This window comes from Strongylocentrotus purpuratus, unplaced genomic scaffold (genome assembly GCF_000002235.5).
Source record: "Strongylocentrotus purpuratus isolate Spur 01 unplaced genomic scaffold, Spur_5.0 spur5_scaffold_4, whole genome shotgun sequence".
Lineage (NCBI taxonomy): Eukaryota > Metazoa > Echinodermata > Echinoidea > Camarodonta > Strongylocentrotidae > Strongylocentrotus > Strongylocentrotus purpuratus.
Window position 1 is genome coordinate 1,542,372 of NW_022145610.1, and position 27,773 is coordinate 1,570,144.

Genomic DNA, 27,773 nt, shown 5'->3' on the forward strand with positions numbered 1-27,773 from the left:
ACTTTTTGAACGTTGAAACTCATTATATCATCATATGAAACTTCTTTTCTAACACAAAATATTTATTTGGATGTAATTAATAATGATAATTTATGCAAATTTGATGCGATTTTCAAATATTTATTTTCTTATGTATTTTATTGTTTTTTTATTTCTTATTATATCTATTGTTTTTATTTCTTATGTATTCTTTTGTTCTGGAATACATCAAGTTACTTTGAGAAACATATAAAAGCAATTTGATATCAATTCATATTACCCACTTAGGAAGGAATACATCTAAACCTGTATTCACATTTCTGCTTGTACATGAATATATGCAATTATAGCATATTTTTGATGACATGCGCATACTAATTGTTATGTAACACCTCACAGGTATATCCGATTGCGACGAAAATGGTATCAAAACGTGCGTAAGACTTGAGGGAAAAAAGTCATGAAACGACAATTCAAAATTTCAAGCGGTTGCGGCGCAATCTCCGAAAATGTCGAGGGGGGGGGCCTCCCAGGCCCCCCCCCCCAGTACAGTAAGGGTTAAAGAAATAACAAAAATCATTGTCAATCATTGTCATTGTCAATTTTCGATTGTCCAGACAATAATGTACGGGGATTCCCCACTCGATGAAACGAGCCACAGCTAGCTAACTTCCTCATAAGCAAGTATAGTATAATAGCTTCGGCGCAGCATACACAATTGTATAAGCTTTTAGTGACAGAGCTCATATTTTCATTGCAACTGTGGAGCGTTGAGTAGAAAGCAATATGGCAGAGAGTGACGAATTACCTGGTCGCGTTGTGCGAATCGACAGAAATTTTGCGAATATTTCGGTATCAGGTCGGGCCGGTAATGCTCGGCTCGATAGGTCGGTTGCTCGCCGTATCACGGGTTCGTACATTGATGATGTCCGTGACATTCTGGAAATGAATGCTCAGGTCAAGGTTCGAATTGTTCCAATGTCTGAGGAGGCCCTGTCAAAGTTTCCTCAACGAATTCGGATGACGGTGAGGAGAAATTCTCAATGGGAAGTGAAGTTTTTCAGGAGAGACATCGAACCAGCTGCAGCGCCTCAGGTAAGTCAGTTCAACGTTCCAGAGAAAACCCTGGAGAAACAACCTCCTAGCACTACAGGGAAGACTATACAGACTGCTGCTGCATCTGCTACTGGGGCATCGGCTACTGGCTCATCGGCTACTGGCGCATCGGCTACTGGCGCATCGGCTACTGGGGCATCGGCTACTGGGGCATCGGCTACTGGGGCATCGGCTACTGGCTCATCTGCTACTGGCTCATCGGCTACTGGCTCATCGGCTACTGGGGCATCGGCTACTGGCGCATCGGCTACTGGCGCATCGGCTACTGGCGCATCGGCTACTGGCTCATCGGCTTCTAGCTCATCGGCTGCTGCTGGTTCTGCTACTGGCGGTCCTGTTGATTTCAAAGGTAACTGATAATTTTTGTTTACTGTTTTTACAATATGAATACATTTCTTTATACAAGGCCCCGTGGTTATTTTCTATATCTATATTTAGTTTATAAGACGTAATATCATGCTGATTTATCTCTCATAAGCTGTATACTTTTATGTTTTCCCCACGTAGTCAGTAGGACGGCATTTCTTATCAGAGATAGAATTGGTTGATATTTTTTGCCTGCTTTCTAAAAAATGATTTCCAATCAAACCAACGAAATTAAGACGAAGACATTTGTAAAATTATTATTATAGGATTTCTCATTTGCTTGTATCAACATTCACAATTCGTGATAAAAACAGACTATTTTAAACTGTTGCCAATAAAGGTATATATGTTTTTTCTTACCACTCTTCGTGAAGCGATTGCGACAATATGATTTATTCTTGATAGATATGGTTGATACCTTTTCCGAACTTTATAGATCAATATCTATAACTCTTGACCAGTCAGAACATCAATCGGAAATCTTAGGCCATCTTTTTGTTCTGCTTTTAACAAGTCCTCTTCCCATAGTCATTCTTGTTCCCTTTATAATAACATAACATTGAGTCCCTTCATCATCATCATCATCTTCATCATAATCATCATCATCATCATCATCGTCATCTTCATCATCATATTCATATTCCTCATCTTCATCATCATCATCTTCATCATCATCATCATCGTCATCATCTTCATCATCTTCATCATCATCATCATCTTCATCATAATCATCATCATCATCATCGTCATCTTCATCATCATATTCATCATAATCATCATCATCATCATCGTCATCTTCATCATCATATTCATATTCCTCATCTTCATCATCATCATCTTCATCATCATCATCATCGTCATCATCTTCATCTTCATCATCATCTTCATCAATATCAACATCTTAACCATCATCATCTTTATCATCATCACTATTTATACCGTCATAGTATTATAATATTACTACTACTACTTCTATACTCTTATCATTAGTGTTCATATAAAATTTCTACTTTCATTCCTTGTAGATGTGCTCAGTCAAACCGAAATCATCGATTCTGTGGGGGCCTGTAATCGAGTTCTTGATCCGATCCTTGACCAGTCTAGAAGAGAGACTGTGGTTATCGGACTCGATTGTCAAGGTGTCAACTTAGGTAAGTGAATTGATGCAGGTCACGAATCAGTGATATTCTGAAGTTAAAGAGAAGAGACATGGGCACAAGTTGCTCGTTGCACAGATGCGTCATTTTATTGAAGTAGAACTGCGTCAGCAACTGGCTTAGTCTTTGACGAGCCATGTAAAAGTGACACAGTAAAGAAGTTAATGCTAAATGATCGCCATCATTGCTTTAAGTAATACGGTTAAAGGGAAAACCGACCTTAAAGCAAATCTTGAGCTCTGGTATTTTGTATTTTTGTATTTATTAACATTTATTTCCTTCTCAACAGTACAATATGAAACACAATGTACAGTGTATATATACATGATATATGTAACAATTATTTCAACATAGAGTATACAGTAAATAATTCAGATACGGAATGAGGCGAAAACCCGGAAAGCATAGCTTGAGTTGGGAACGCCCATAATAAATTAACACAGTTACCGAGAGCCGAGAGAACATTATAGATATTATTATGAAAATTACATTTTATATAACAGAAAGTTGATAGGAAAGAACAAAAATAGTAAATGGAATAGAGAGAAGAAAAAAAATGAGGAGAGAATTAAGTATAGGAAGGCATGTTCACTTATACAGAGAAAATTACTTCAATTGGGCTGTGCATGTGTCTGTGATTACATCATACAAATAACGAAGTACTACAATTTTAAAATAGACAGCGGGTACATTATCATTACAAACAAGCAAAATCATTAAACAGACAAACAGCTTTATCCGACAGCATTGTCCTGGGAATATACATATGGTACTAGCGACAGCTGAGGCATGTACGTAAGTGATCAAAATACAAACATGTCATTGAATTCCACAAGAGGTCATTTCACACATAAATACAAGAGAGGTATCAATATCGAGCAATTAAATACTATTTTGTCTTACGGGAAAAAGTCTGTAAGGAAAGCGATTTTTGTAGAATAGATGGTAAGATGTTCCAAAATTTTGGTCCAGAGTATCGAATGTCAAATTGAAATCTTCGGGTTCTATGTTTAGGGAGATGAATGTTGGCAGCGCTTCTCGTATTATACGTATGGGTTTCCGAGTTGCATTGAAAATTGATAAAATCACTAAATTGTGATGAAAAGATGTTATTCATGCTTTTATACATGAAAATACCCTGTTGGTGCAAGTTGATATCACTGAATCTCAAGAAAACGATTTGTTTAAATATGGGACCAGTAGGGGAACGATAGTGCATTCCGGATATTATACGAATAATCTTCTTCTGCAATAGTGTAAGCTTTTGTATTTTGTACTTGCAGGAATTTGCCCAAACAAGATTATAGTGAGAAAAATATGGAAGTATAAGAGCACAATATAACATACGTAGAATGTGATTGGGCAAGAGATGTTTGAGTCTGGATATAATGCCAGTGTTTTTGGACACCTTACTTTCAACTTCGTGAATATGGTATTTCCAAGACAAGGAACTATCTAAATAAACGCCAAGAAATTTGACTTTATCTACCCTTGGCAATATGACATTATCAAGAACAATATTGAAATCATTTAAATCTGCATTCTTTCCATTGTGAAAAATCATATAATTACATTTCTTTACATTTACAGATAATTTATTAGACTTGAACCATTCACATATATATGCAAGACCTGCATTTACTGTATCCATAAGAGACTTCAAGTTTGAATCTCTGTGAAATATGTTTGTGTCGTCTGCATACAGTATAAAAGACAATTCATTAGCAGATTTATAAATATCATTCACATATAATATAAATAACAAAGGCCGAAGCAGGCTACCCTGTGGAATTCATTAGCAGATTTATAAACACCATTCACATATAATATAAATAACAATGGCCCAAGCAAGCTACCCAGTGGAATTCCGCATGTTATTGTCCTAAACTCCGAAATAGAAGATTGATATTTGGTACATTGTAATCGATTGTTAAGATAGCTGGTGAACCATTTAAGAGCTACACCACGTATTCCATAACGATACCGCCCCCCCCCCCCCCACTCCGAGAACGGACGGACCCCATGCGTGTTGCCAAAATGTCCTTTTCGTAACAAAAGAAAAAGGTCGAGCCGTATTGACTTTACACACCGGACTTTTGCTGAAAAGGGGGCGGGGGGGTCGGTTGGAACACGCATATGCGTACCCTAAATAACACTGAGTGGGGGCCGGGTAACGATATAGTTTAGATAGTAAAATATTGTGATTAATTGTGTCAAATGCCTTAGATAGATCTATACAAAAATCCAATTGCAAATTCATTTGCCTCAAAGGCGTCTATGACTTTACTAGAAAGACTGGTAAGAGCCATACATGTTGAATAATCCCTACGGAAACCATATTGATGTTTATTGAGACTAGAATGTTTGTCAAGAAATTCAATAGTTCTTTTATAAACAATGCGCTCGAATAATTTAGAGAAGACTGACAGTACAGAAATGGGCCTATAGATTGTAAATTCACGCTTGTCACCAGATTTAAACACTGGTGTTACTTTAGCATTCTGTAGCTCATCTGGAAAAATTCCGTTTAATAATGAAAGGTTGAATATATGGCATAGGGGTCTACAGATGTACATAATGACCTGTTTAATGACTCTTGGACTATATTCGTCCAAACCTGCAGCTTTATTGTTTCCAAAAGTACTAACAATGTTACAAATTTCGTTTTCCCTAATAGGATATAAATACAAAGAGTCAACAGGTGGATCATTCATATACTGTAAATAATTCGTTTGGGTACCTGGGATTTTATTTGCTAAAGATGGACCAATGCTTGTAAAGAAGTCGTTAAAGGAGTTCAAAATAATGTCCGGTTCTGTAGCGATGTCCCCGTTATAATTAAATACAGAATTCTCAGCTGGCTTACTTTTGTTAAGTAGTGAATTGATCGTTTGCCACGTACGATTTACATTAGATTTATTAAGTAAAAATTTGTCATGGAAATACTGAGATTTTGCTTTACGAATTAATTCTGTGAGTAGGTTACGATAGTTTTTATACACATAAGCATTTTAGTCTGATGGGTTACGTAAATATGGCAGATGACAGTACCGTGACCGCCGCCGATAGCACATTGATCTTGATCGATCGCATATATATGACGTCATCCATGGTATAGTGCCATGGTATAGTTTGCACTATACCATGGATGACGTCACGGTTTCATCATAGCAATGTTATGTTTGGTCACATGATGCTACGTTGACCAATCACTGAACAGGATTTCATTGATCAAAAATATAATACAAAATATATAACAAGACACATACCTACCTCCAGCATAATACATTTATGAACCTTTGTCATTTTGAAGTTCATATCTCGATATTTTGTGTGCAGGGAAAGAGGAGGGATGCCTGACTCTTGTTCAGATCTCCACGTGGGACAAAAAAGCATTCCTCTTTGATGCCTTCAAGAACCCTCAGCTTCTCAAAGGAAACTCTAGTCTCAAGAAGATACTAGAACATGACAGCATCCTGAAGGTAGACTTGTGTGATTATAATAATAACAACTTGATTGTAATGGAATGATTTATTACTTTGAATTTAGAGAAAATAGCGGCACGGAGCAATGCAAAAATAGTCTTTAAAAAAGAAGGCTATTTGCCTCAGTAGTAAAACCTAATGGTTTTATTTATGTATTTCGTTTTATATATACGTCCCATTTCACTCTTTCCTTTAGAGACTTTATATCCTCATACAATGCAAAGTCTGTAAAAGATAGAAAATTATCATATTCTGCATGGTTTACACGGAAATCATGGGTTACGTAATATCGAACATCAATTTTAAAAAATCTACCTGGTTTATAGATAGAATAGTGGATATTGAATAGTGGTAATGCTGTTTGCTAATTGCTTTTGTGATAATTAGCCTAAAATTTACTAAACCCTTATCATCACAATTGATGTTCCAGGGGCGGATCTACGGGGGGGGGGGGGGGGTTAAAAAAAAGCGTCTCCATTGTGTTAGTAAAAAGATGCCAGGAAAACATCACTTACGGGGGTTCAAAGTAGCGCATCGTCATTGGGTCAAATCCCACTTAGCAAATAGCTAGATCCGGCCCTATGTTCCCTATATGAAACATAATTTGTATTATTTATTTCAGGTGATTCATTTTTGTAAAAGTGACACATACTCCCTGCATCATGGGTTTGGTGTAACACTCAGGAATGTGTTTGATACTTCGGTAAGCTAACAGTAACATCACTATTTTCTCCAATTAAACTAATTGCATTCATCCTTGATTTTATAATGTATTGTATACATTCGGTCGTTCACGGTCGTTCAAATGAATAAATGATGAATTTTATTTGATTATAGATATGATCTAAATTTATGTTATGTGCCAAATCCACTTTGCAGCTTATTGTTATCAAATTTTGAAACTTTAAAAAGTCAATGTGATGTGACAGTATAGCAAATCAAGAAGTGGTAAAAACATATGTATTTGTTATATTTCCGTCAAGATTGCGATAAACACACTAACGGAGGAAGTGAACATGATTACCCACTCCAACTTCGTGACTTTTTGTAAGCTTGTTGGAGTGGGCGGGTATGGCAGAAATCGTGACTTTTGGAACAAGATGAGTGAGACGCCAGATTTCTGGAAGATTCGACCATTACCAGAAGAGATGATTTACTACGCTGCATCTGATGTATTGTGTTTGGTTCCGCGCGGCTACACGAAATTAGAGGGGTATGTTTTAACCAAATTTAGGCTCATTTGGCAAGAAAATTGGGACTTCTCATTTGTGACGAACACATGATTGTGGATTAATAGACATGGCATGTTTTAATCTTTCTTGAAATATACATTGGTTAATATGTCCATGACGACGTGTGTTGATTTTCATTTCTAAACTCGACTTTTACCACTCGTTTATCACTCTCTTTTACATTGATGTATTCATTATTTCTATTACATTGCTGCATAACATAGAGCTACAAAAAACGAACATTTGTCTTTTGAAAAAGATGCACATAACAGGAGTAGGACAGTAAATAACATGTTTTCATCATTTGAAACAACTAGCTCTTTGACGTGTTCAGTACAACAACTATCGCTGAAGGGAAAATGTGTTCTTAGTGGGTAAATATCTCATGTGGTAACACTGGTAGATTTCTCACATAGGAGTATTTTCATAAGATCACTGTGCGAGAGCTATTAGTAATATCAGACACACATTTAAATGATCTATTTATATATATTTTTAAAGCAAATTAAACATTGGTCACTAAGAAAAATGTTTCTGTATTTGAATTGTATAGTTATTGCAAACTGCTGACACCGCTTCAGCGAGCCCTGATAACATCGTCTTGCAAAGACGACGTGGAAAACATCCAACTAGGCAACGAACAGATGACATCAGAATCCAGACTCACCTGTTTGAAACGCCAACCACCGTTCATGATTAACATCGAAGACAGCGACGACAGCTACAGGTACTACGGGGACGATGATCCTTTCCCAGCCTACAACAGCGACGATGATTATTTCGGAGCCTACGACAGCGATTGGTGATTACTATTAAATCTTATCACACCCGAAAACGATTTATTTCATATATTCATTTTATTACCATATCAATTATAAATGGCCTCTTTAAAGAGATGTGTTTCATCGCATGATTAGCTTGTTATGATAGCAGATTGAACTCATTACCAATTAGGAGGAAACAGGGATAGCTTCACAATCACTGCAGTGTCATGAAAATGATTATGGTGATGGTGTTAATGATGGAGATTCACAGCATATAAATAGTGCCCCATTTTTCTTTAAACCGGCACTTACATTTCCTGAAATAGCTGTTTGAACTTTTTCGAAGGTACCAAGTGTGGGTAATTTTTTACTAATGCCCGAACAAAGCCATGTGTATTATTTGTTTTTTTAAATAATGACGTGGATCCTTGTCATTTGATAAATCAACCTCATCTCAAAGTTCATACATTAATACTATGTCTACATCTATGATCTAGATAAATTTAGATCTAACGTTAGTAGATCTAACTTTAGTAGACTAGATCTAGATCTACTATACTACCAGCACTACTTAATTGTTACTAGGCCTAGTTAGTGTTAGGTCTATAGTAGTAGTACTACTGTTTTATTCATGTTGTGATGTGTTTGATGTACTATGTTCTATTATGTAATAGAAAAGGTCAGATTATATCATGCGTTATGCCCCGGCGGTGCAGCCGGGCCGACTACGGAGCGGCGGGGGAGAGAGGGGCTAGGCCTCTCTCTTTCCATTTATAGTGTCGGTCTGGTAGTCGTATCGTCTGTGCGGGCGGGGTATACAGAAGTATCATGCTATGTTTTTTAATGTTAAACTGAAATGTGAAACCACAAGATTGTATAGTGTGAAACAATATGATTATTCATTATTTTTGTGCAAAACGATACGCATATTTTGTAAATTATTATGTTTTCTGACCAATATAACTTACTTTTATCATCAGGATCATCCATCATACGCGGAAGAGCACTTTTGTTTTTGTCCAGTTTTTGAGGACAAAATTCGCAACTACTCAGCCAGCCGCTGAATAAGCGGGGGGGGGGGGGGTTATAGCACTTTAAACAAAAATTGGCCCCGGAAATTTAAAATTACATCGTCAGATAATTCGTTCAGTGACTTTGGGGGGGGGGGGAAGAAACACTTTTTTTGGGGGGCCTCCGTCAGCACAATTTTTTTTTTTACAATTACAACAATTTGAGGGAGGGTTTGACCCCCCCCCCCCCCCCCCCCCCCCCTCTGCGTACGCGCCTGCATGGTTCGAAATTACCAGGCCCGATTCATTAATGCTATTTACTGTTTCCTTTTTTTCTTTCATGTTTTAGTTTTAAAAGTTTTATATATATATTGTTATATGTTTACTATTGGATAGTAAGTTTGAAGTTCATTTTACAATTTTAAATTATGCCAATGTACATGACAATAAGCATCTGTGGCAGTCGCAGTAATACATTTTGGCTGAATAATTGTCAGTTATACTTTTAAGTTTTGTAAATACTTATTAGTCAAACAATGAATAACTCTACTGAATAATGTATATTTGCTGGGTCTTTAGTAGTACAATTTTTAAAATAAATTACATCTGTATGATTGTAAAGCAGGGTTCCCACTTAGCCGAGTTGGAGCCTCGAGTTGTGGCGAGCTGGCGCGAGCTTATGGCAAGCCGTTTTATCATTGAAACATATTTCTTGATATCAAGAATTGATAAAACGGCTTGTCATAAGCTCGCGCCCGCTCGCCACAACTCGAGGCTCCAACTCGGCTAAGTGGGAGCCTTGCTTAACCAGATAATGTTTAGTCTCAATGATAATTGTATGTACTGTACATGTAGATTTTGATAAAATGAGAGAATCTCTCCTCAAGACTTATATAATACGCAAAAAAAGATTGGATCTAATTCTGTGTGTCATTTTTCTTAGTATGTTTAGGCGTCGTATCAATAACATATCGTATAGTGCATATATTTTATTCGTATTCTTATCTCTCTATCACTCTATGTGACACTGTGGTAGTTGTTGATGTCATCGTTTGACTCAATTAAATATGTGCATTTCAAAATGTTATGAAAGCTCATATTTACGTACCTATCAGTTTTTTTTTTTAATTTCTTAATGCATCTTTGAAGAGGAGAAAGATTGAGTAGAAAAGGTATCTTTGATGGTACATAGATGTATTTAGTCATAGTTAATTATATATATACAGCCAAACGTTATGTTTAAACTGTCATTTCTCTATGTAATATTACGCATGTAAAGGTAAGACAAGCAAATTTCCATTTGTCATTTATTAGCATTACAAACAATAGATTGGATGATAGTCGGAACTATAGCGCAAGCAAATAAATTCATATCTTGTCTTTATTCATTTTGTAGCAGTTTGTAAGAAATGGCTTAGATATAAAGGTATCATCGGGAATAGTTGGGATTAATAATTATGAGTATTTGGATTTACCTGCAGAGATAATACAATATGTTTTAAAAAAAGTTTTATCATGATAAGCCTATGTTGAAATGCTTATTCATTTCGTATCCTTTTTATTGAAAAAGTAGGTATAGGCTTATATTGCATCCACAGGTTATAATGACTGTTTGGTATGAATTGAATCAATTAATTACAATGAAAGATAAATTATAGCGATTCCCATTTCCTTATATAGGGACTTTCCGCACGGCGACGCAAGTGCAGACTACGGGGTATTTAAATGGGCTCGCCACCCCGTACTAGCTCGACTGCCGACGTTAATACAGCTGAATATCGTCGTAGGTTTGGATAATAATTTTTTTACAAGTTTTAAATCACACTATTCCTGAGACACTGGGCAAAGACAATTGGAATTAAATCGTTAATTATAATATATTGTAAATATTCACCTCAAGGACCGGAAGCTTTGACATTTATTTGAGAATTCCATTCTCAATGATCACGATAGTGTTGGTTCGGTCGAAGCGAGTTAAAAGAGAAGTCCACCCTGAAATAAATTAGTTTTCATAGAATCATAAAACCTAGAAAAACTTATCATTACAGGTTTAGAGAAGCGCAACTCAAACAATGCCAGAACAGTCTATATCCTCGATCAAGTATAATATCCATCAACTCACTTAGTATATATTTTTTTATTGAATCATGACATAGAGTTCGTAAAGGGAATAATACTTTCTCATGTCATTGTGGTCATTAGGTTTATGATGCCTGAAGTAACGTGATGCAAACGTCTACGAAATGTACATGAATATTAAAATAAAGTATATGTTATATATTCATTATTGTTCCATTCTTTTTAGTTGAAAATGATCGATTAAAAGGGACTGCGTTCATAATAATGGCGATCATAATAGTTACAATGTAAAGCACCATTAACGCAGCGTTTAATGACGCTGTATAAATGTGACTGCTTTCTTTAATCATTGTATCATCTAAGAATGTTTGTTTTATCAACCAGGGCCAGGGGGCGTTTCACAAAACTTGTCATCAGTGACAAATAACAGACTTTGTAATAAGCTACTGAAATCCTTGCTTCTGATCGGTTGTCAGCAGATTTGTCACTGATTTTTATCATTTGTCATTGAAAAAGGGCTTTGTGAAACGGGTCCCAGATCTAGGGTCGGGCGTGGGAGGCACACGCACCCCCTCTTTCCTTCCAAAAAGTAAGGATATAGAGATAGAGGGAGAGAGACTAAAACAGAAAAGAAAAAAAGGGAGAGACACGATTCATAGTCAGATCGTAACCTGATTAGGTGCACATTCTGTTGGTCGACGTGAGTTTACTACGTCTTATTTCTTGTCTCTGATTAGTCAGTGGTTAATGCTGTTACGACTTACGAATCCCATCCCATGGACTCAAAGGGGAAATAATATTGTTGTGGTCAAGGAGGAAAACACTAACTTATTGTCCTAAGCGACATCTTTTCAAAATTTCACAGTTTTTTTGCAGAACAAATATCTCCCGTTTCATATTTTAAAAAAGATGCATTTAATTTATATTGCTCGAGAAAAAAAAAATGGTCCCAACACGTAGTTTCATATGCAAATGAAATGAGGGCTTCCCCTTTAACTGACGCATGCCTCCCCCTCCCCCCCCCCCCCCCCCCCCCGTTTTTTGGAAATTTATGTTAAAACTTCGCCAATGCTGAAGTCATTTTGATTGATTTTTCGGAGAATATGCAGGAAAAAAGCTAAAAAATATTCATATAAATGTTCAGTTTTCGCATTCAGAATTTCACCTCAGAATTGGCCATAGAGCAGGTAACTCGCAATTTCATACACTTTACGCCCCCCCCCCCCCCCCTTGGAAAATCCTGGCTCTGCCATTATTTTATAGAACTCACTGGAATTTTGCAGGTGGTATTCCCCAGTAATTGGCTCTTGTACATCTTATGAACATGGACTTTGTCTTGCGAGCTCGGTTAGAATTCTGTTTGTCTACATGCATGATTAACCTTTCAGATTTGTATCAAATACACGCGGCATGAATAAAACGTCACGCTCCCGTGTTTGGTTTTGAGTTATTTATAGTTAGTTTGTATAGGTTGTTCGTTTTTTATCAAATTGGATGAATGATTCTCATTTCATATTGAACGGATATAACTATATTGATAACGAATAGGATGGGAGGTAACTGATAAATACATCATATACATTTTAGTACATCACATTATATGCTAATTGAAAGAAATGACAAAGATCAGGATAAACAGAAACATATGAAATATTTCTTTAAAACAAAACAACAACATTGTAATGGTTGTAGATATCCTGCGATTAAACCGCATGGTCTGATTGATTAAAGAAAACAAGGTTGACTCTTTCTCTCCGAGGTAAGGGGGTAGAGGAATATTGCTATTCCCTATGTTGCAACTACTGGAGCAGGGGTTGCGACAGAACACAGTACTTTCTGAGATTGCTTACATCCACCGAGTAGCCTACTTTTTCGGTCTTTAAATCACTCATTGAACTTTGTTGATTTCGATGACGATTCCATGGTTTTCAACATAATATGATAATATGAACAATTTTTATCATGTTTAGTTGCATTTGAGTTCCGACGTCTCAGAAAGCATGATTTACATCGAACACAAATAATACTTGACCATTATATTGATCACTGATACAAAACAAGAACATAGAGTCTGAAAGGGTAGACTATTAATTCTCTCACGCGTCACTTCCGAGCAATTATGCATGGGGATTCCCCACTCGATGAAACCATGAAGCCACAGCTACAGCTAGCTGAGCTACGGTACAGATATGCATACACAATAGTATAAGCTACTAGTGACAGAGCACATATTTTCATTACAACTGTGGAACGTTGAGTAGAGAGCAATATGGCAGAGAATGACGAATTGTCTGGTCGCGTTGTGCGAATCGACAGAAATTTTGCGAATATTTCGGTATCAGGTCGGGCCGGTAATGCTCGCCTCGATACGTCGGCTGCTCGCCGTATCACGGGTTCGTATATTGATGATGTCCGTGACATTCTAGAAATCAATACCCAGGTTAAGGTTCGAGTTGTTCCAATGTCTGAGGAGGTTCTGTCAAAGATTCCGGAACGCTTTCGGAAGACGGTGAGGAGAAATTCTCAATGGGAAGTGAAGTTTTTCAAGAGAGACATTGAACCAGCGCCGCAAGGAAGTCAGTTCAACGTTCCCGAGAGGTATTTTACAGACGTCAGTAGCTTCAGTGGTGTGCCACGAGAGGCTGTCGGCCGGATCATCTCGGCACTACTGCAGATCACATTCATGCTTAACAACACAAGTCTACAGAAGCTCCTGCCTCTCGTAAAATCACATTTCAAAGTCAAGGAGATCCCAGATATCGGCCGTTATTTAGCGACAGAAGGGGATCTGGAAAGATTCATCCTGAATTGTCCTCAATATTTCACAATTTCATCAAGTGTTGTGAAGCGCTGTTGTGGATTTAGCGAGGAATTTTTCAATTCAGCCCTTATCAAGAAGACCCTGGAGATACAACCTCCTAGCACTGCAGGGAAGAGAAGACAGACTGCTGCTGCATCTGCTGCTAGTGACCCTGTTGATTTCAAAGGTAACTGATCATTTTTTTTTATTTTTTTTTAACAATAGGAATACATTTCTTTAGATAAGGCCCCGTGCTCTATTTCTCTCTATATATATTTATTTTTTTAGACGTAATATCATGATAATTTATCTCTCAAGATTGAGTATACGTTTATGTTTTCCCTCATATAGTTGTTTGGGCGGCATTTTTTTCATGGATATATTGGATAATATTTTTTGCCTGCTTTAAAAAAAGGATTTCCAATCAAACCACTTCAAATTATGACTAAGATATTTCTAAAATTATAATTAAAAGATTGCTCATATACATGTATCAACTTGTATCAATTTGCGTTTAAACAAGCAGACTTCTTTATACTGTTGCCCTTAAAGGTAATACAAAGTTTTAGTATGGGGTCGTGAATTTGGTTTAAATGAACATATTGGAAGTATATGCAATCCAACAATATTCAGTGATTGTTGTCGCGTTTAAAATCGAGTCTAAAATTATGAAATTGTAAATAATAAACTCTTCATGTTGTATACTCCCTCTCAAGGTCAATATATTAATTAAGCCATAAAACAATATTTTTTACTAAAATCGACGGATTTGCTATACCCGTTTGGAAATTATATCTCAGAACTACATATTCTGAGATGTTCATGGTCGCAGCACCATTTTACGGCCGTAGGCGCTATTTGAAATTCATCAAAATTTACCGGGAGCACCGGTAAATTTTTATATTCAATTTTCCCCGAAAGCAGAAGTGTTTTACGGGCTAAATTTCCTAGTGCTTATAATACATCCACAGGGGCATCCAAATATATATAAATTGTAAAGAATCACTATCCACCCAATTTTCGAAATTTCCCAAAACTTTGTATTACCTTTAAAGTTATGTTTTGTCCCCTTACCACCGTACTATTTTTAATTCATACGACGCGATATCAAGCTGATTTACTCTCACAAGCTGTATACGTTTATATTTTCCTTTAAATAGTTTTTAAGTCGGCATTTTTTCAGAGATAAAACTGGTTTATAATGATGTTTGGCCTGTTTAAAAAAATGATTTCCAATCATCCAATGAAAATTTAGACTAATACTTTTCTTAAGTTATTATTAAGGATTACTCATTTACATGTATTAAAAAAAAACACAATTCGTGATCAAAAAAACCTTCTTTACTTTAAAGTTATATATTTTTTCTTTACCACTCGTTGTGAAGTGTTGTGACAATATGGTTTATTGTTGATAAAAAAAGTTGAGATACCTTCTCCGAACTTTATAGATCAATAATCTATCGATATAACCCCCAAATCTAAACTATTAGCAGCTGAAAAATGTTTTGTAGTAGCCGCATCAAAGACCATGAACAACATCCCCCTTTCCATTAGGGAAATTACCTGTCTTGCCACCTTCAAAAGGTCCCCCAAAACCTTCCTTTTTCCCCATTGATCTATGTAATCTACTTTCTGTGAGACCGTAAATTTGTGTCCTTTTTTCATATATCTCTAATTTTGTAAGCGCTATGGTACCTTTTAGCGCTCCGAAATATTCTATATTATTATTATTATTAGTATATATGACTCTTGATCAATCAGAACATCGATCAGAAATCTTAGGTTATTTATAGATGATGTATAGAACTCCCCTGGCAGGGGTTGTATACCCTTTAAGTTTACGATCTCACGAGGGAAAAACCACACTTTCAAACAAGGTTATACAATTAATATCAACAATTTGATAAAGATAATCAACACAAGTAATTAAGGTTCGTATGAATTGTTCGGGCACACACAAAATACAAACTATAATCAAATATCTAAGGGAGCGAACAACCAATAATTATCAGTGATCACTGGATAAAATAATCAACGGAATGGTCTCAAGGGAGCAGGCGCGTACGCAGAGGGGGGGGGGGGGGGTGGGGGTTGAACCCCCCATTCAGTTTTTTTTATGTGTGTAATTTGGAGCAAACCCCCCCCCTTTGTAATTTTTTTAATTTAAAAAAAAAATTATGCCAATGGTTGACCTAAAAAAAATGACCTTACCCCCCCCCCCCCAACGGAGCAAAATGTCAAATTTTCAAATTTCGAGACCAAAAAAAAGAAAGAAAGTGTCCTCTTACCCCCCAAACCCTTCCCCCCCCCCCCGCTTATTTAGCGGCTGACTGAGTCGTTGCGAAATTTTCGGACCGATTTAAAAATGTTAACCCCCCCCCCCCCTTGGAAAAATCCTGCGTACGCTACTGTAAGGGAGTATAAAACCATGAACCAAATACATTAGGTTCATGTATTAGGTTCATGATAAAACTCACCTCGAGTAGAGGTTATAACCGCCGTCATGGTAAAAAAAGGAATACACAAATATGATCAATCATACAAAAATAACAATAATCTGTATCTGAATCTGAACAATCCCCGTTCCCTTTAAATATTTCATATGTATTTTACGCGTATGTTGTATTTATTTTGTATATATTTTCTTATCATTATATTCAGTACTACTACTACTACTACTTCTACTACACTCTAAAAACTGAAATGCTAAATCACCATTTAAAAGGGCCGAGGAGTGACAACTTTGAACATGCTGGATCCAACACTATAAAGGTTGAATCTAGCAGGTTAAAAGAAACAATCTGACATTTTGAAAGAGTGGTCACTCCTCGGCCCTTTTAAATTGACATTTAACATTTCAGTTTTTAGAGTGTACTACTACTGCTCTTGTCATTAGTGTACATACTAAACTTCTACTCTCATTCCCTGTAGATGTGCTCAGTCAAACCGAAATCATCGATTCTGTGGAGGACTGTAATCGAGTTCTTGATCCCATCCTTGACCAGTCTACAAGACAGACTGTGGTCATTGGACTCGACTGCGAAGGTGTAAGGCTTGGTAAGTGAATTAATGCAGGTCATGCATCAGTGATAGTTTGTATTAAATAGCAGTTTGACATGGAAGCAAGTTACACACGATGCGTCATTTTATTGACTGACTTAAGCCCCTTTCACACCGGACCATACGTATAGTTGCGTAGTGTTGCGTGCAGGTCGTGAATCAAAAGTCAATGCTAAAAATGATCGCAATAGGGAAAAACCGACCTTAATCTAAGAGCAAACAACTCTACACCTACCAAAAGAAAGCAGACTGATAAAAGTGTGCACGAAATCGGACAAAAAAATAAGACAGTACTGTTATGAATTTTTGAAAATTGTAATCGACATTACGTATCAGGCGTATGGGCAATACAAATTTACTGAATTAGTAACGTGACTGTAATGTAGTGCCGGACAAATTTCCTATTTGTTCAAACAGACAAAATGACTATAGTGTCATTTTTTCGTCAAAATGTATGCTTCGGGGGCCTTTTCTTTTCAGAGGACCTATAATAATATACTACCCATAATATATTTTGAGTAGTGCCCCAAGGAAGAAGGCACTTGGGAGAAAATATTTTGTACACGACAAACAGGATATGTGTCAATTGTCATAGACCTAGGTCCATGCTGTGAATACAATATAATCCACTAACTTGTTATTATTAATGTTAATTTGAAACTCGTATAGCTATAGTTATATCATGTTTCAATACTTATAACTCTCTTAGTATTGGTCAGATTTGATTTAAGCTTTCTCCATTCTCTTTCTCTTATCAAATTCAAAATTTAAAACTCACTAATTTCACATCTCTTAAAAAGTACAACGTATGCAGAAATAAATAATTTAAGAACAAATTTTACAGGAAATTTTCAAATGATACAAATAAGAAAAGGTGCGTACACTTTGATGTTTTTTCTGCTTTCACACATTAACTTAATATTATAAGGGCTTGATTGCCTTTTAACGATCACCAAATCTGAGTAATATATGTGGATAAACCATTATACCAAGACACTTACCAACGTCAAGCATAATACATTAATGAACCTTTGTCATTTCTCGTTATTTTGTGTACAGGGACAGCGAAAGGATGTCTGACTCTTGTTCAGATCTCAACGTGGGACGGGAAAGCATTCCTCTTCGATGCCTTTAAGAACCCTCAGCTTCTCAAAGGAAACTCAAGTCTCAAGAAGATACTAGAACATAACAGCATCCTGAAGGTAGACTTGTGTGAATATAACTTGATTGTAATGGAATTATTTATAAAGCTGAATTTAGAGAAAATTATATATAACTTCCCTCTTTCCTTTAATATATTGCAAGGAGATGTTTTATCCTCGTACAATACAAAGTCTGTAAAAGTAGACAATAATCATATTCTGTATGGTTGAAACGGAAATCAAGGCATGGGTATGTAATATCTAACATCTAGCAAAAATCTACTCGCTTTATAGAATAATGTAAATAGTGCTAATGCTGTTTATTTGCTATTTACTTTTGTGAATATTAGCCTAAAATTTACCCAACACTTATCATCATAATTCATGTTCCTTGGCAATAAACACAATTTGTATTATTTATTGCAGGTGATCCATGATTGTAAAAGTGACACTTATGGCCTGCATCATGGGTTCGGTGTAAAACTCAAGAACGTGTTTGATACGTCGGTAAGCTAACATCACTATTATATCCAATTAAAACTAACTACATTCATCCATGATTTTATAATGAATTTCATACATTCAGTCATTCCGATGACTCTTATTTGATTATACATGTAGATATGATATAAATTTATGTAACGGGCCAAATCTACTTTGCAAGTTATTGCTATCATATTTTGAAACCTTAAAAATTTAATGTGAAGTGGCAGTATAGCAATTCGAGAAGTGGTTAAAACATATATATTTGTTATATTTTCGTCAAGATTGCGATGCGCACAATAATGGAGCAAGTGAACAGGTACCGATCCTACCGAGTCGGTTTTAAAGCTCTTTGTGAGCTCCTCGGAGAGGGCGCTACTCATAAAGATGATGACTTCGTGAAGAAGATGCTTGAGACGCCAGATTTCTGGAAGATTCGACCATTAACAGAAGAGATGATCTACTATGCTGCATCTGATGCATTGTGTTTGATTCCCAGCATATACCTGAAATTCAACGGGTATGTTTAAACAATAATTACTCGCTCACTTGGCAAACAAATTGGCATATATTTCCCATCTCATTTGTGACGACTACATGATTTGGGGTTAATAGACATCGCATTTTTCATCTTTCATGAAATATATATTGGCTAATATGTTTCAGGTTGACGTGTGTTGATTTTCATTTCTAATCTCGAAATTGACCATCCGTTTATCACTGTCTTATATTGATTATTCACCATTACTATTACATAGCTGCTTTATCGGTGCCTTTTCATTATAACATAGAGATACACAAACGAACATTTTTCATTTGAAAAACATGCACACAACAGGAGTAGGGCAGTAAATTACATGTTTTCATCAGTTGAAACAACCAATATTGTGACTTCAAGTTCAGTGCAACAACTATCGCTAAAGGGGAATTTGTTCTTAGTGGGTAGATATCTGACGTGGTAACCATAGTTGATATTTTTCTTAGGAGCATTTTCGTAAGGTCACTATGCGAGAGCTATTAGTTTTCAGACACACATATATATTTGTTTAATTTATCAATTAAAAAAATCCAGATAATCGATATTTCAATTTCAGAGGTGGCCACTAAGAAATACGTAACTGTATTTGCATTTTACTGTTTTTGCAGAATGCTGACACCACTTTGGCGAGACCTGTTCACGTGGTCTTGCAAAGACACCATGGAAAGCATCCAGAAACGCAAACAACAAGGAGGTTACCAAGGCAACTGACAGGTGACATCTGAAACCAGACCAGCTCTTTCAAACCCCAACCACCGTGGAGCTCACTTTCTTCAGTGAAAACCGGAGAATTAACATCGAAGACGACAACAGCGACGACAGCGACGATTTTTCTTCTTCTAAATCTCATCAAATCGAAATTATATAGCATAAAGTTATCAAATGCACTTTATGCCCATACAGATACAGGAAAGAACTCTCAAATAGAAATCATCACACGAGTGGACTGTGATTTCAAATTAGAAACAGGATGGCTGCAACCTAAAGACAATTTATTGGTACTTCCGCTGTCCCAACGGAATATAAATCATCAGGATAAGAATTACGTGATGCTTTTTAGATTAAAATCACTACAATTGTATTCAATGTTATAAGGCAAAAGGAATTCAAATAACTTGAATATACCCGAGGTCAGAACAACCAAAGGAAATCATGTCAGTTTCATGATTATGTAGACAGATCTTTTTGGAATGATCTCCCACTTTCAGTGCGGACAAAGCCATCCACTTCTTTCTTCAAGAAAGCATCTATAGAGTTTCTTTTAAATGAGTAAAATATTATAAACTGCTACGTATTTGATATTTGACTTTTTCAATACATTTTTACAATTGTATAGTTTCGTTTGTTATTAACTTCAATACATGTAACATTTCAAATTTGTACCCAAACAATGTTTTTTTTTTTATATGTCCGCAGTTACCAGACTCTATTGGCATTCATGCTATTTTCTGATTCCTTTTATCCTTAATGTTATGGTGTAAAACTATTTATAAGGACTATAATGTTATATTAAGATATTATAAATATGCAACAACATTTTTCTTGAACGAAAAAGCAGAGCAAAACAAAACATACATAACATATGTTTATACATGTTCTTACTTATTCTTTGTTGCTGTTATGAGTTTATGTTCATGATTTTTTTTTTGGTGTGTGTGTGTGTGTGTGTGTTGAACTATTGTTCCTCATTGGGCCTCATGGAAGACCACCATTATTGGTGATAGTGAGCCACCCTGTCTAAATACCAGAAATTAATTAATTAATAAATACCTATTGTTATGTGTTGCTTACTATTATATAATACATTTCAAGTTCAGGTTGATTTTTAAATTATCAACAATTTATATGAAGATATGCTTCTGTGGCAGTCGCAGTGATAAATTTTAGCAGAATAATTTTCCTGAACATGTGAACACGTGATGTTATACTTTTTAGTTTTGTAGATACTCATTCGCCGAACAATAAATGACTATATTGCTGGGACTGTATTAATTAATGCTCATCTGACCTTAATTTAGCTTGTATTTACGTACTTTTTGTGGTTTAAATTCATTATGCATCTTTGAAGCGGAGAAACAGTGAGAACAGAAGATAGCTTTGATGGTAAATACATGTATTGAGTCATGATTAATTTATGTTTATACAGCCAAAAATAATGTTTAAACTGTCATTTATTCTCTATTTAATATTTATTCTTTACGCATGTTAATGTAAGAAAATCAAATTTCCATTTGTTATTTATAGGCATTACAAACAATAAATTGAATGATAGTCGAAACTATGGAGTGAGCAAAATAGATTCATATCGTAGCAGTGTGTAAGAAATGAGTTAGATATAAAGGTAGCATTAGGAATAGTTGGGATTAATAATCATGTTTATTTAGAGTTACCTGCAGAGATAAAGCAATATGTTTAAAAAGACAAGTATTTGTATAAAATGTATCATTTTTATTTAAAAAGTATGTTTAGGCCTATATTGAACTTACATATTATAATGTCTGTTTGGTATGAATCGAATTCCCATTTCCTACATTTTGAAATGCTGAGACAATTATCAAGTAACTCCAAAAAATGATGTTGAGATAATTGTCCTAATCCAAGAAAAACAGATAAAATTATAAATCTTGTCCATGCGTCAAATAATATAGATTAAATTTGTCTCATTTTTTAAATTACAGCATGGAGACACTTGCTTCAGCCAATGGCTGTTCTTCTACAAGTCCGTGCATAAATAAAAACACATACACAATATATAAAAGAACGAATATACGTGCAAATAGTGGTATACTTATAAATAAAATAAACAAAGAGATTATGAAAAGAAGATAATACAAAGTAGGCCTATTAATTCAATATGTAGAAGGAGAAACATGATTGGTTGGCTTTAAGGAAGAAATGAGAGAGTGAAAGGAGGAATAATCAAGAGGAGTTGATGAGGAAAGGAGGAGATGAAGATGAAGGAGCCGAGTTAATATAATAGATGGTATACCATAATACTATTATAATATTTCAATAAGCAGTGGTGATTAACTTCCTCAATAAGTGAAAACCACGAATCATAACCTTGTAACTATATAGTTGTATATAGTAACCAGTATCATTTTAATATTATACACAAATCTTATTTATAAGATTTGGAAACCCATCATGCATTTTTCAATTAACTTTATTTTAGGCTTTAGATAACGAGAGTCAGGTTCGACTAGCACATGCGCTACTTTTTACTCTTTTTTACTATCAATCACAAACTCATTGTAAATAGTCATTTATTGTTTTACTCTTGAAGCAAAGTTCACTTTATATTTGTCATAATGTAAATGTATATCGCTGTAGAACATGTATTTTTTATAATTCATGTCATGCATTTATGTTATATTGACATTGTCATTGTACATTTATCTTTTGTTTTAATGTTTTCAATGGTGGTGAATAAATAAATAAATTCAATTATGTACAGTAAGCAACGTGTTTGTTGACATTCTAAAATATCAAAATGTTACATAGTACTTATAGACAAGCAAAACACATAATATACATGGCAATAATGTGTACATTATATGGACATAAACTTGCTTCTCAAATTAAATATTAAGGATTTTTGTTAAAACAAGTTTTATATCAACCCATTCTCGGAACACTGTGCAAAGGCAATTGGAATTCAATCGTAATTTATAAGATTGTAAATGTTCACCTCTAGGACCGGAAGTTTTAACATTTATTTTAGATTTTCATTCTCCCTCTATATAGGAAACTTCCCCAATCGGTGCCTGTTGGTCCCCCATGATCCTCTTTTTCTTATGTTAGTTGAGAGCTGAGTTAATGAGATAGCCATCTGTCAGTGACCTCGCTGTGTGGTCTAATCCCCTCTGACCCAGTGGTATTGACGGTCTTTAAAGGTGAAATCCACTTTGATATAAGGTTTGTTTTAATAGGGGCAGAAACTGGAGAGTAATTGATCAGTGAAAAGTTTGAGCAAAAACCGATTAAAATTAAGAAATTTATGAATTTATAAAAGTGCGGTCAATCAAACACATTTTGGCATCTTTGTGACTTATCTTGCAAGCTTGGTCCCCTTTCATTTACCTTGTACTAAAAACTTCAAAATGGTATTCTTCCTTAGGAAAATGTTGTTATCATACATTCACCCTAAATATAATTATTGTAAATATGTTCTAATACTTCCCTCTTTTAAAAAGATTTTTTCCGTCATCAATAACTAAGAAAATGACAATTTAAGAAATTTTCTGTAAAGATCAAATTGTAGAGGAGCTCGCTAGATACGTCAGAGAATTGTGTTCAATTGATCACATCTTCAAGAATTCATAACTTTATTATTTTAAACGATGGTTGCTCAAACTGTCACTGATATTTTTCGCTCATTTTACTGCTTTTAATAAAACCAAGTTAATACCTGAGTAGATTTCCTTTTTATCAGCTCCATGATTGTAAAGAAAGACTGTATAATATTACTCCTCAATATTGGCCCCGTTTTATAATTTTGTTTTCTTGGTTCTGTTAAGTGGATTGGTTTTTCATTTATCCGTCTGGGTTTTTCCATTGGGTTTTCCCCAACTGTTTTTTGTTTGAAACTGCCATGCATCAAATCCAATGATATACAGATGATGAATATAATCTATGAAGCACCAAGATGCACGTGCTTATCAAATATTGCAGATAAAATAGCTAGGTATTTTTTTAGCTAACTCATGATGAACTATGCACTCGGGACATGCAGATGCTCACGTGTAACATTAATAATAATAACTTTGATAGCATAATACAATGATAATCATTATGCTGCATTGGCTGATAGTAAATCGAGTGGGAACGTGATCCATGTTGAGGGTTTTAGCCTACCCATTGCAGGCGCTACCGTTTATAGTTACATTTGTATATCGCTTAGTACTACATTTTGAAGAGCTTTACATTGTAATTAATTTTACCCCGGTCACGCTCACGCTTCGCTCCCTGGAAAATATTTCGATCTAGAGTTATTTTGCAAGGGCACATGCATGATCATATGCCAATCCAACCACTTTAACGTTCACATGCTATCGGTTTTCCATTAAACACCTGGGTGGAGAGTGGTAAATGTACATTAATGTCTTACCCAAGGACATTCGTGCCGAGTTAGGACTCGAACCGCCAACTACACAACTCCTAGGTCCAGTGATATAATATATGCCTCAATTTCCCTGACTAAAATGTGTTTCCGCCCATTGTCCCTCTCCCTATTCCGACAAATGTAAAGGCAATAGCAGAAAATAATTGCCAATAAATCACGAGATGATTGTAACATCTGTATCTTCTCCCGGTTCAGAGGTTGATTGCAACATCTCTCCATTTCACTCTATCTTCTGCCATTCTGGTCCACTTTTCCAGTTTTAGTCCACTCCAGTTCTTGACATTCACTTCCCAGTTGATTCTGGGTCTCCCTCTAGGTGTACTTCCTTCCACTCTTCCCCCCAATACATCCTTTAAGAGGCTTTGGTGCCTTTTAACATGACCAAAGTATTTGATTTTTCTCTCCTTAACTAATCCTACTAGTGCAACTTGTTTACGCCCTGCCATGTGCAATATTGTTGGTTTTCATTCGTTTCCAGGATATTTTCATCATTCTTTTGTAGATCCACATTTCAAAAGATGTTATTCTATTTTCCATGGCCTTGTTTATTGTCCATGTTTCTGCTCCATAAAATAGGACAGACCATACATAACAGTTTACTAGTCTCAACCTAATCAGAATTATTAATTGTTCTAGCATTTAAATTCGTTGTAGTGTTTCATTTGTGCAAACCATAGCAGAAACTTGTGTTAATCATGATTTTCTTTTCCTTGGCACGGGATCTGTATAGATCATTATTCTGTACGCTGTTCAAACAATAAAGAGGAAGTCCACCCTGATATTTAGCTAATATTAATAAAAACAAGATTAACAAAATAATTATTAAAAATTTGAGCAATCACCGAATTAAAAGTAGGAAAGTTATGAATTGTTGAGATCGTCAATAGTGAAACTCAAATTGGCAACACTGTGACCTTTCTTGCGAGGTCCTCTCCAATTTGTTCTGTACAGAAAACTTCATTAACGTTAATTTTCTTAGTCATTGATGACGGAATATATTCGTTTCATGCAGAAACATATTTGCAATAATACGTAGAGAGTGCATGTATGATTGAAAATAGTCATAAAGGAAAATAGTCATGAAGGAAAATAGAAATTTCTGATGTTTTTAAGTACAGAGCAAATGGGATGGTACCTTGTAAGCTACGTTACAGACACAGAGGTGAACATTATTATGTGTGATAGACTGCAACTTCAAATTGTCATTGCTTTCTTATGTTTAGACGGATTTTGCTTAAACACTCACTAACCTTTTTTTTCCTCTCGTCTTTCTGGCGGACTTCCAAAAAAACGGATTAAAAACTTGTGAAGACATGAATACTCTATCGCCTACGTACATTTCGACATCACATTAATTATGACACATCATAATATCCAGTCTATGACAGTGTGATTTTCTATACAAAAGTAATTGACGGAAATGATATGGACTAATGAACTTGAATCGACAATAGTTACGAAATATGTCGGTGTTGGGTGGTACTAGAATGTAATGTTTCGTCATATTCAGTTGGTGAATGATGGTTGGTGTATCAGAATGTGTTATGAAATAAGCCACAATGTCAGAGTAGAATCAAAGTTACCCGCATTCTGAAAGTCAACGGCATTCGGAGTACCGCGCATCTTCGGAAAGTCCTGATAAGAGTTTTCTCCATACCCTCGGCTGATCATCACGATGTACTCCATGTTGAGCAGGAGGGACGTCGCTCAGTCTCTAGATCTAGGTCCAGAGCAATTTTTCCAGGATACAGGAAGCCCTAGCGGTGTGCCTCAGGAGATCGCAGGGCGCATCATTTCAGCAGTCCTGGAGGTCATCTCTACCTGTAGATCCTTATCATCGCTCCTTCCTCGCGTTCTCTCACATAATAAGGTCGAGAGCATACCAAACATCGATCTCTATTTAGCAACTAGTAACGATCTGGAAAGATTCATCCGAAGTCTGCCTCAGTACTTCACAATCTCTAGTGGCAGCCATGTGAGAAGAGGTAATAGCTTTACGGAGGATGTTTTCAATGCAGCCATGAGAAAGAGAGCGTTAGAGATACACCCTTCAAGCAATGTGAGCAAAGGTTTGGCTGCTGCCGCTTTGGGCGTACCAAATGATTTATTTCGTAAGTAGGCCTATAATACATTCGTACTTATTATTATCATTTTTTTAATAAATATAAAGTCTTCACTCTAAAACAGTTGGGTCCTTCACACTTTATACATTTTACAAACCCGCTGCCACGAAACATATTATCCCTTTACCAAATAATATAATATTGATTGCTTTTAATTGTTTGAAGATTATGGTTTTGTATAGTACTGTAACAATAAAATAATACAATTTGATGATTTAATGCCTACATATCGGGGGCGGCGATACCGGTTGACGGGGGGACACGTCCCCCCCCCCTCATTTTTTTTTAGGGGGGGGGATCGCCCCCCTGAAGATTTGAAAAAAATAAGTGTATAGCAGATACTGACTAAAGACTGCAACAAACTGTTATGCTCTGGAGGGCCCAAGAGTGCAGCGTTTAGACAAGTAAAAATGCAAAAATCTTCTCGCTCGGGAGCTACGCTCCATCGCATAATATTCTTCAAAGTGTACAGTAAATATTCTAGAAAAGTGAAGTGTGAAAAGGGTATATTGCTTGTTTTTATAATTTGTTAATACAACAAAACTCCCAAAACCTGTGAGGGGGGGGGGGGGTATTCACTTGCGTCACCTTCAACCCTCTCGTTCACTATGCTCCTTCGCCCTGGCGTAGTGGTGGGGGGGGGTTGGGGGTAGTTGCCCCCTAACTAAAATTCAAACTTGATTCATGTCTAACTCGATAACAGTGATTTTCAAATGTTGCTGGAATGGCATGGTTTTTCCCTAAGCTTCCGGGGGCTCTGCCCCCTGGACCCCACCAAGGACCCTAAGGCTGGCCCCTGGTTGCTCATCTGACCGTGATTAAATGCCTAAAACCCCTGATCTTCCGGGGGCTCTGCCCCCTGGACCCCCACCAGGGGCTTTAAGGCGGGCCCCTGGATGCTCAGATGACCGTTATTAAATGCCTAAAACCCCTGAGCTTCATGGGGCTACGCCCCTTGAACACCGCCGCCGCCGCCGCCGCCGCGCCGGGGCCTTGCCCCTGGACCCCACGCCAATTTACGCTTCACTTGCTTCGCTCGCTTTGCTCTAAGTGATCAAAAACACTCAAGCCCCCCCCCCCCCACACACACTTTTTCCGCGGGGCCTGCATGTACCATGTAAGAGTGGGGATGCGGACATTTTTTTCTCCCCCCCCCCAAAAAAAAAAGTTTTTGCTCATTATACGCCACTGCTCCCCCGTCCCTCGCATTTCGTCCCCCCCCCCCCCCCCCGGTTATGAAAAGAAATCGCCGCCCCTGGTACATATAGATTTTGATCCTTACATACTTATGGGGTCTGCTGACATGAGGAGGGG

At 36.3% G+C, this 27,773-nt stretch overlaps 2 protein-coding genes across 2 annotated transcripts; both read left to right on the forward strand.

Annotated features, from left to right (window-relative positions):
- Positions 1-691: 691 nt before the first annotated feature.
- LOC105444623 lies at positions 692-8,830 on the forward strand. The gene is made up of 6 exons (XM_030997828.1): positions 692-1,444; positions 2,487-2,612; positions 5,958-6,100; positions 6,726-6,806; positions 7,087-7,316; positions 7,889-8,830. Exons 1-6 carry the CDS (start codon positions 766-768, stop codon positions 8,139-8,141), a joined length of 1,512 nt encoding a protein of 503 aa, XP_030853688.1. The 5' UTR covers positions 692-765; the 3' UTR covers positions 8,142-8,830.
- Positions 8,831-12,913: 4,083 nt separating this feature from the next.
- On the forward strand, positions 12,914-21,506 carry LOC762429. Its single transcript, XM_030997829.1, has 6 exons — positions 12,914-14,175; positions 16,920-17,045; positions 18,108-18,250; positions 18,617-18,697; positions 18,958-19,193; positions 19,820-21,506. Exons 1-6 carry the CDS (start codon positions 13,458-13,460, stop codon positions 19,920-19,922), a joined length of 1,407 nt encoding a protein of 468 aa, XP_030853689.1. The 5' UTR covers positions 12,914-13,457; the 3' UTR covers positions 19,923-21,506.
- The last annotated feature ends 6,267 nt before the right edge of the window (positions 21,507-27,773 follow it).

Excerpts from the sequence above, each read along its gene's own strand:
- LOC105444623 (XM_030997828.1), top strand. The coding sequence starts at position 766 with ATGGCAGAGAGTGACGAATTACCTGGTCGCGTTGTGCGAATCGACAGA. Across the intron at positions 6,101-6,725 it reads AACATGACAGCATCCTGAAG|GTGATTCATTTTTGTAAAAG; the intron begins GTAGACTTGTGT and ends TATTTATTTCAG. Across the intron at positions 6,807-7,086 it reads GGAATGTGTTTGATACTTCG|ATTGCGATAAACACACTAAC; the intron begins GTAAGCTAACAG and ends ATTTCCGTCAAG.
- LOC762429 (XM_030997829.1), top strand. The coding sequence starts at position 13,458 with ATGGCAGAGAATGACGAATTGTCTGGTCGCGTTGTGCGAATCGACAGA. Across the intron at positions 14,176-16,919 it reads TGACCCTGTTGATTTCAAAG|ATGTGCTCAGTCAAACCGAA; the intron begins GTAACTGATCAT and ends CATTCCCTGTAG. Across the intron at positions 18,698-18,957 it reads AGAACGTGTTTGATACGTCG|ATTGCGATGCGCACAATAAT; the intron begins GTAAGCTAACAT and ends ATTTTCGTCAAG.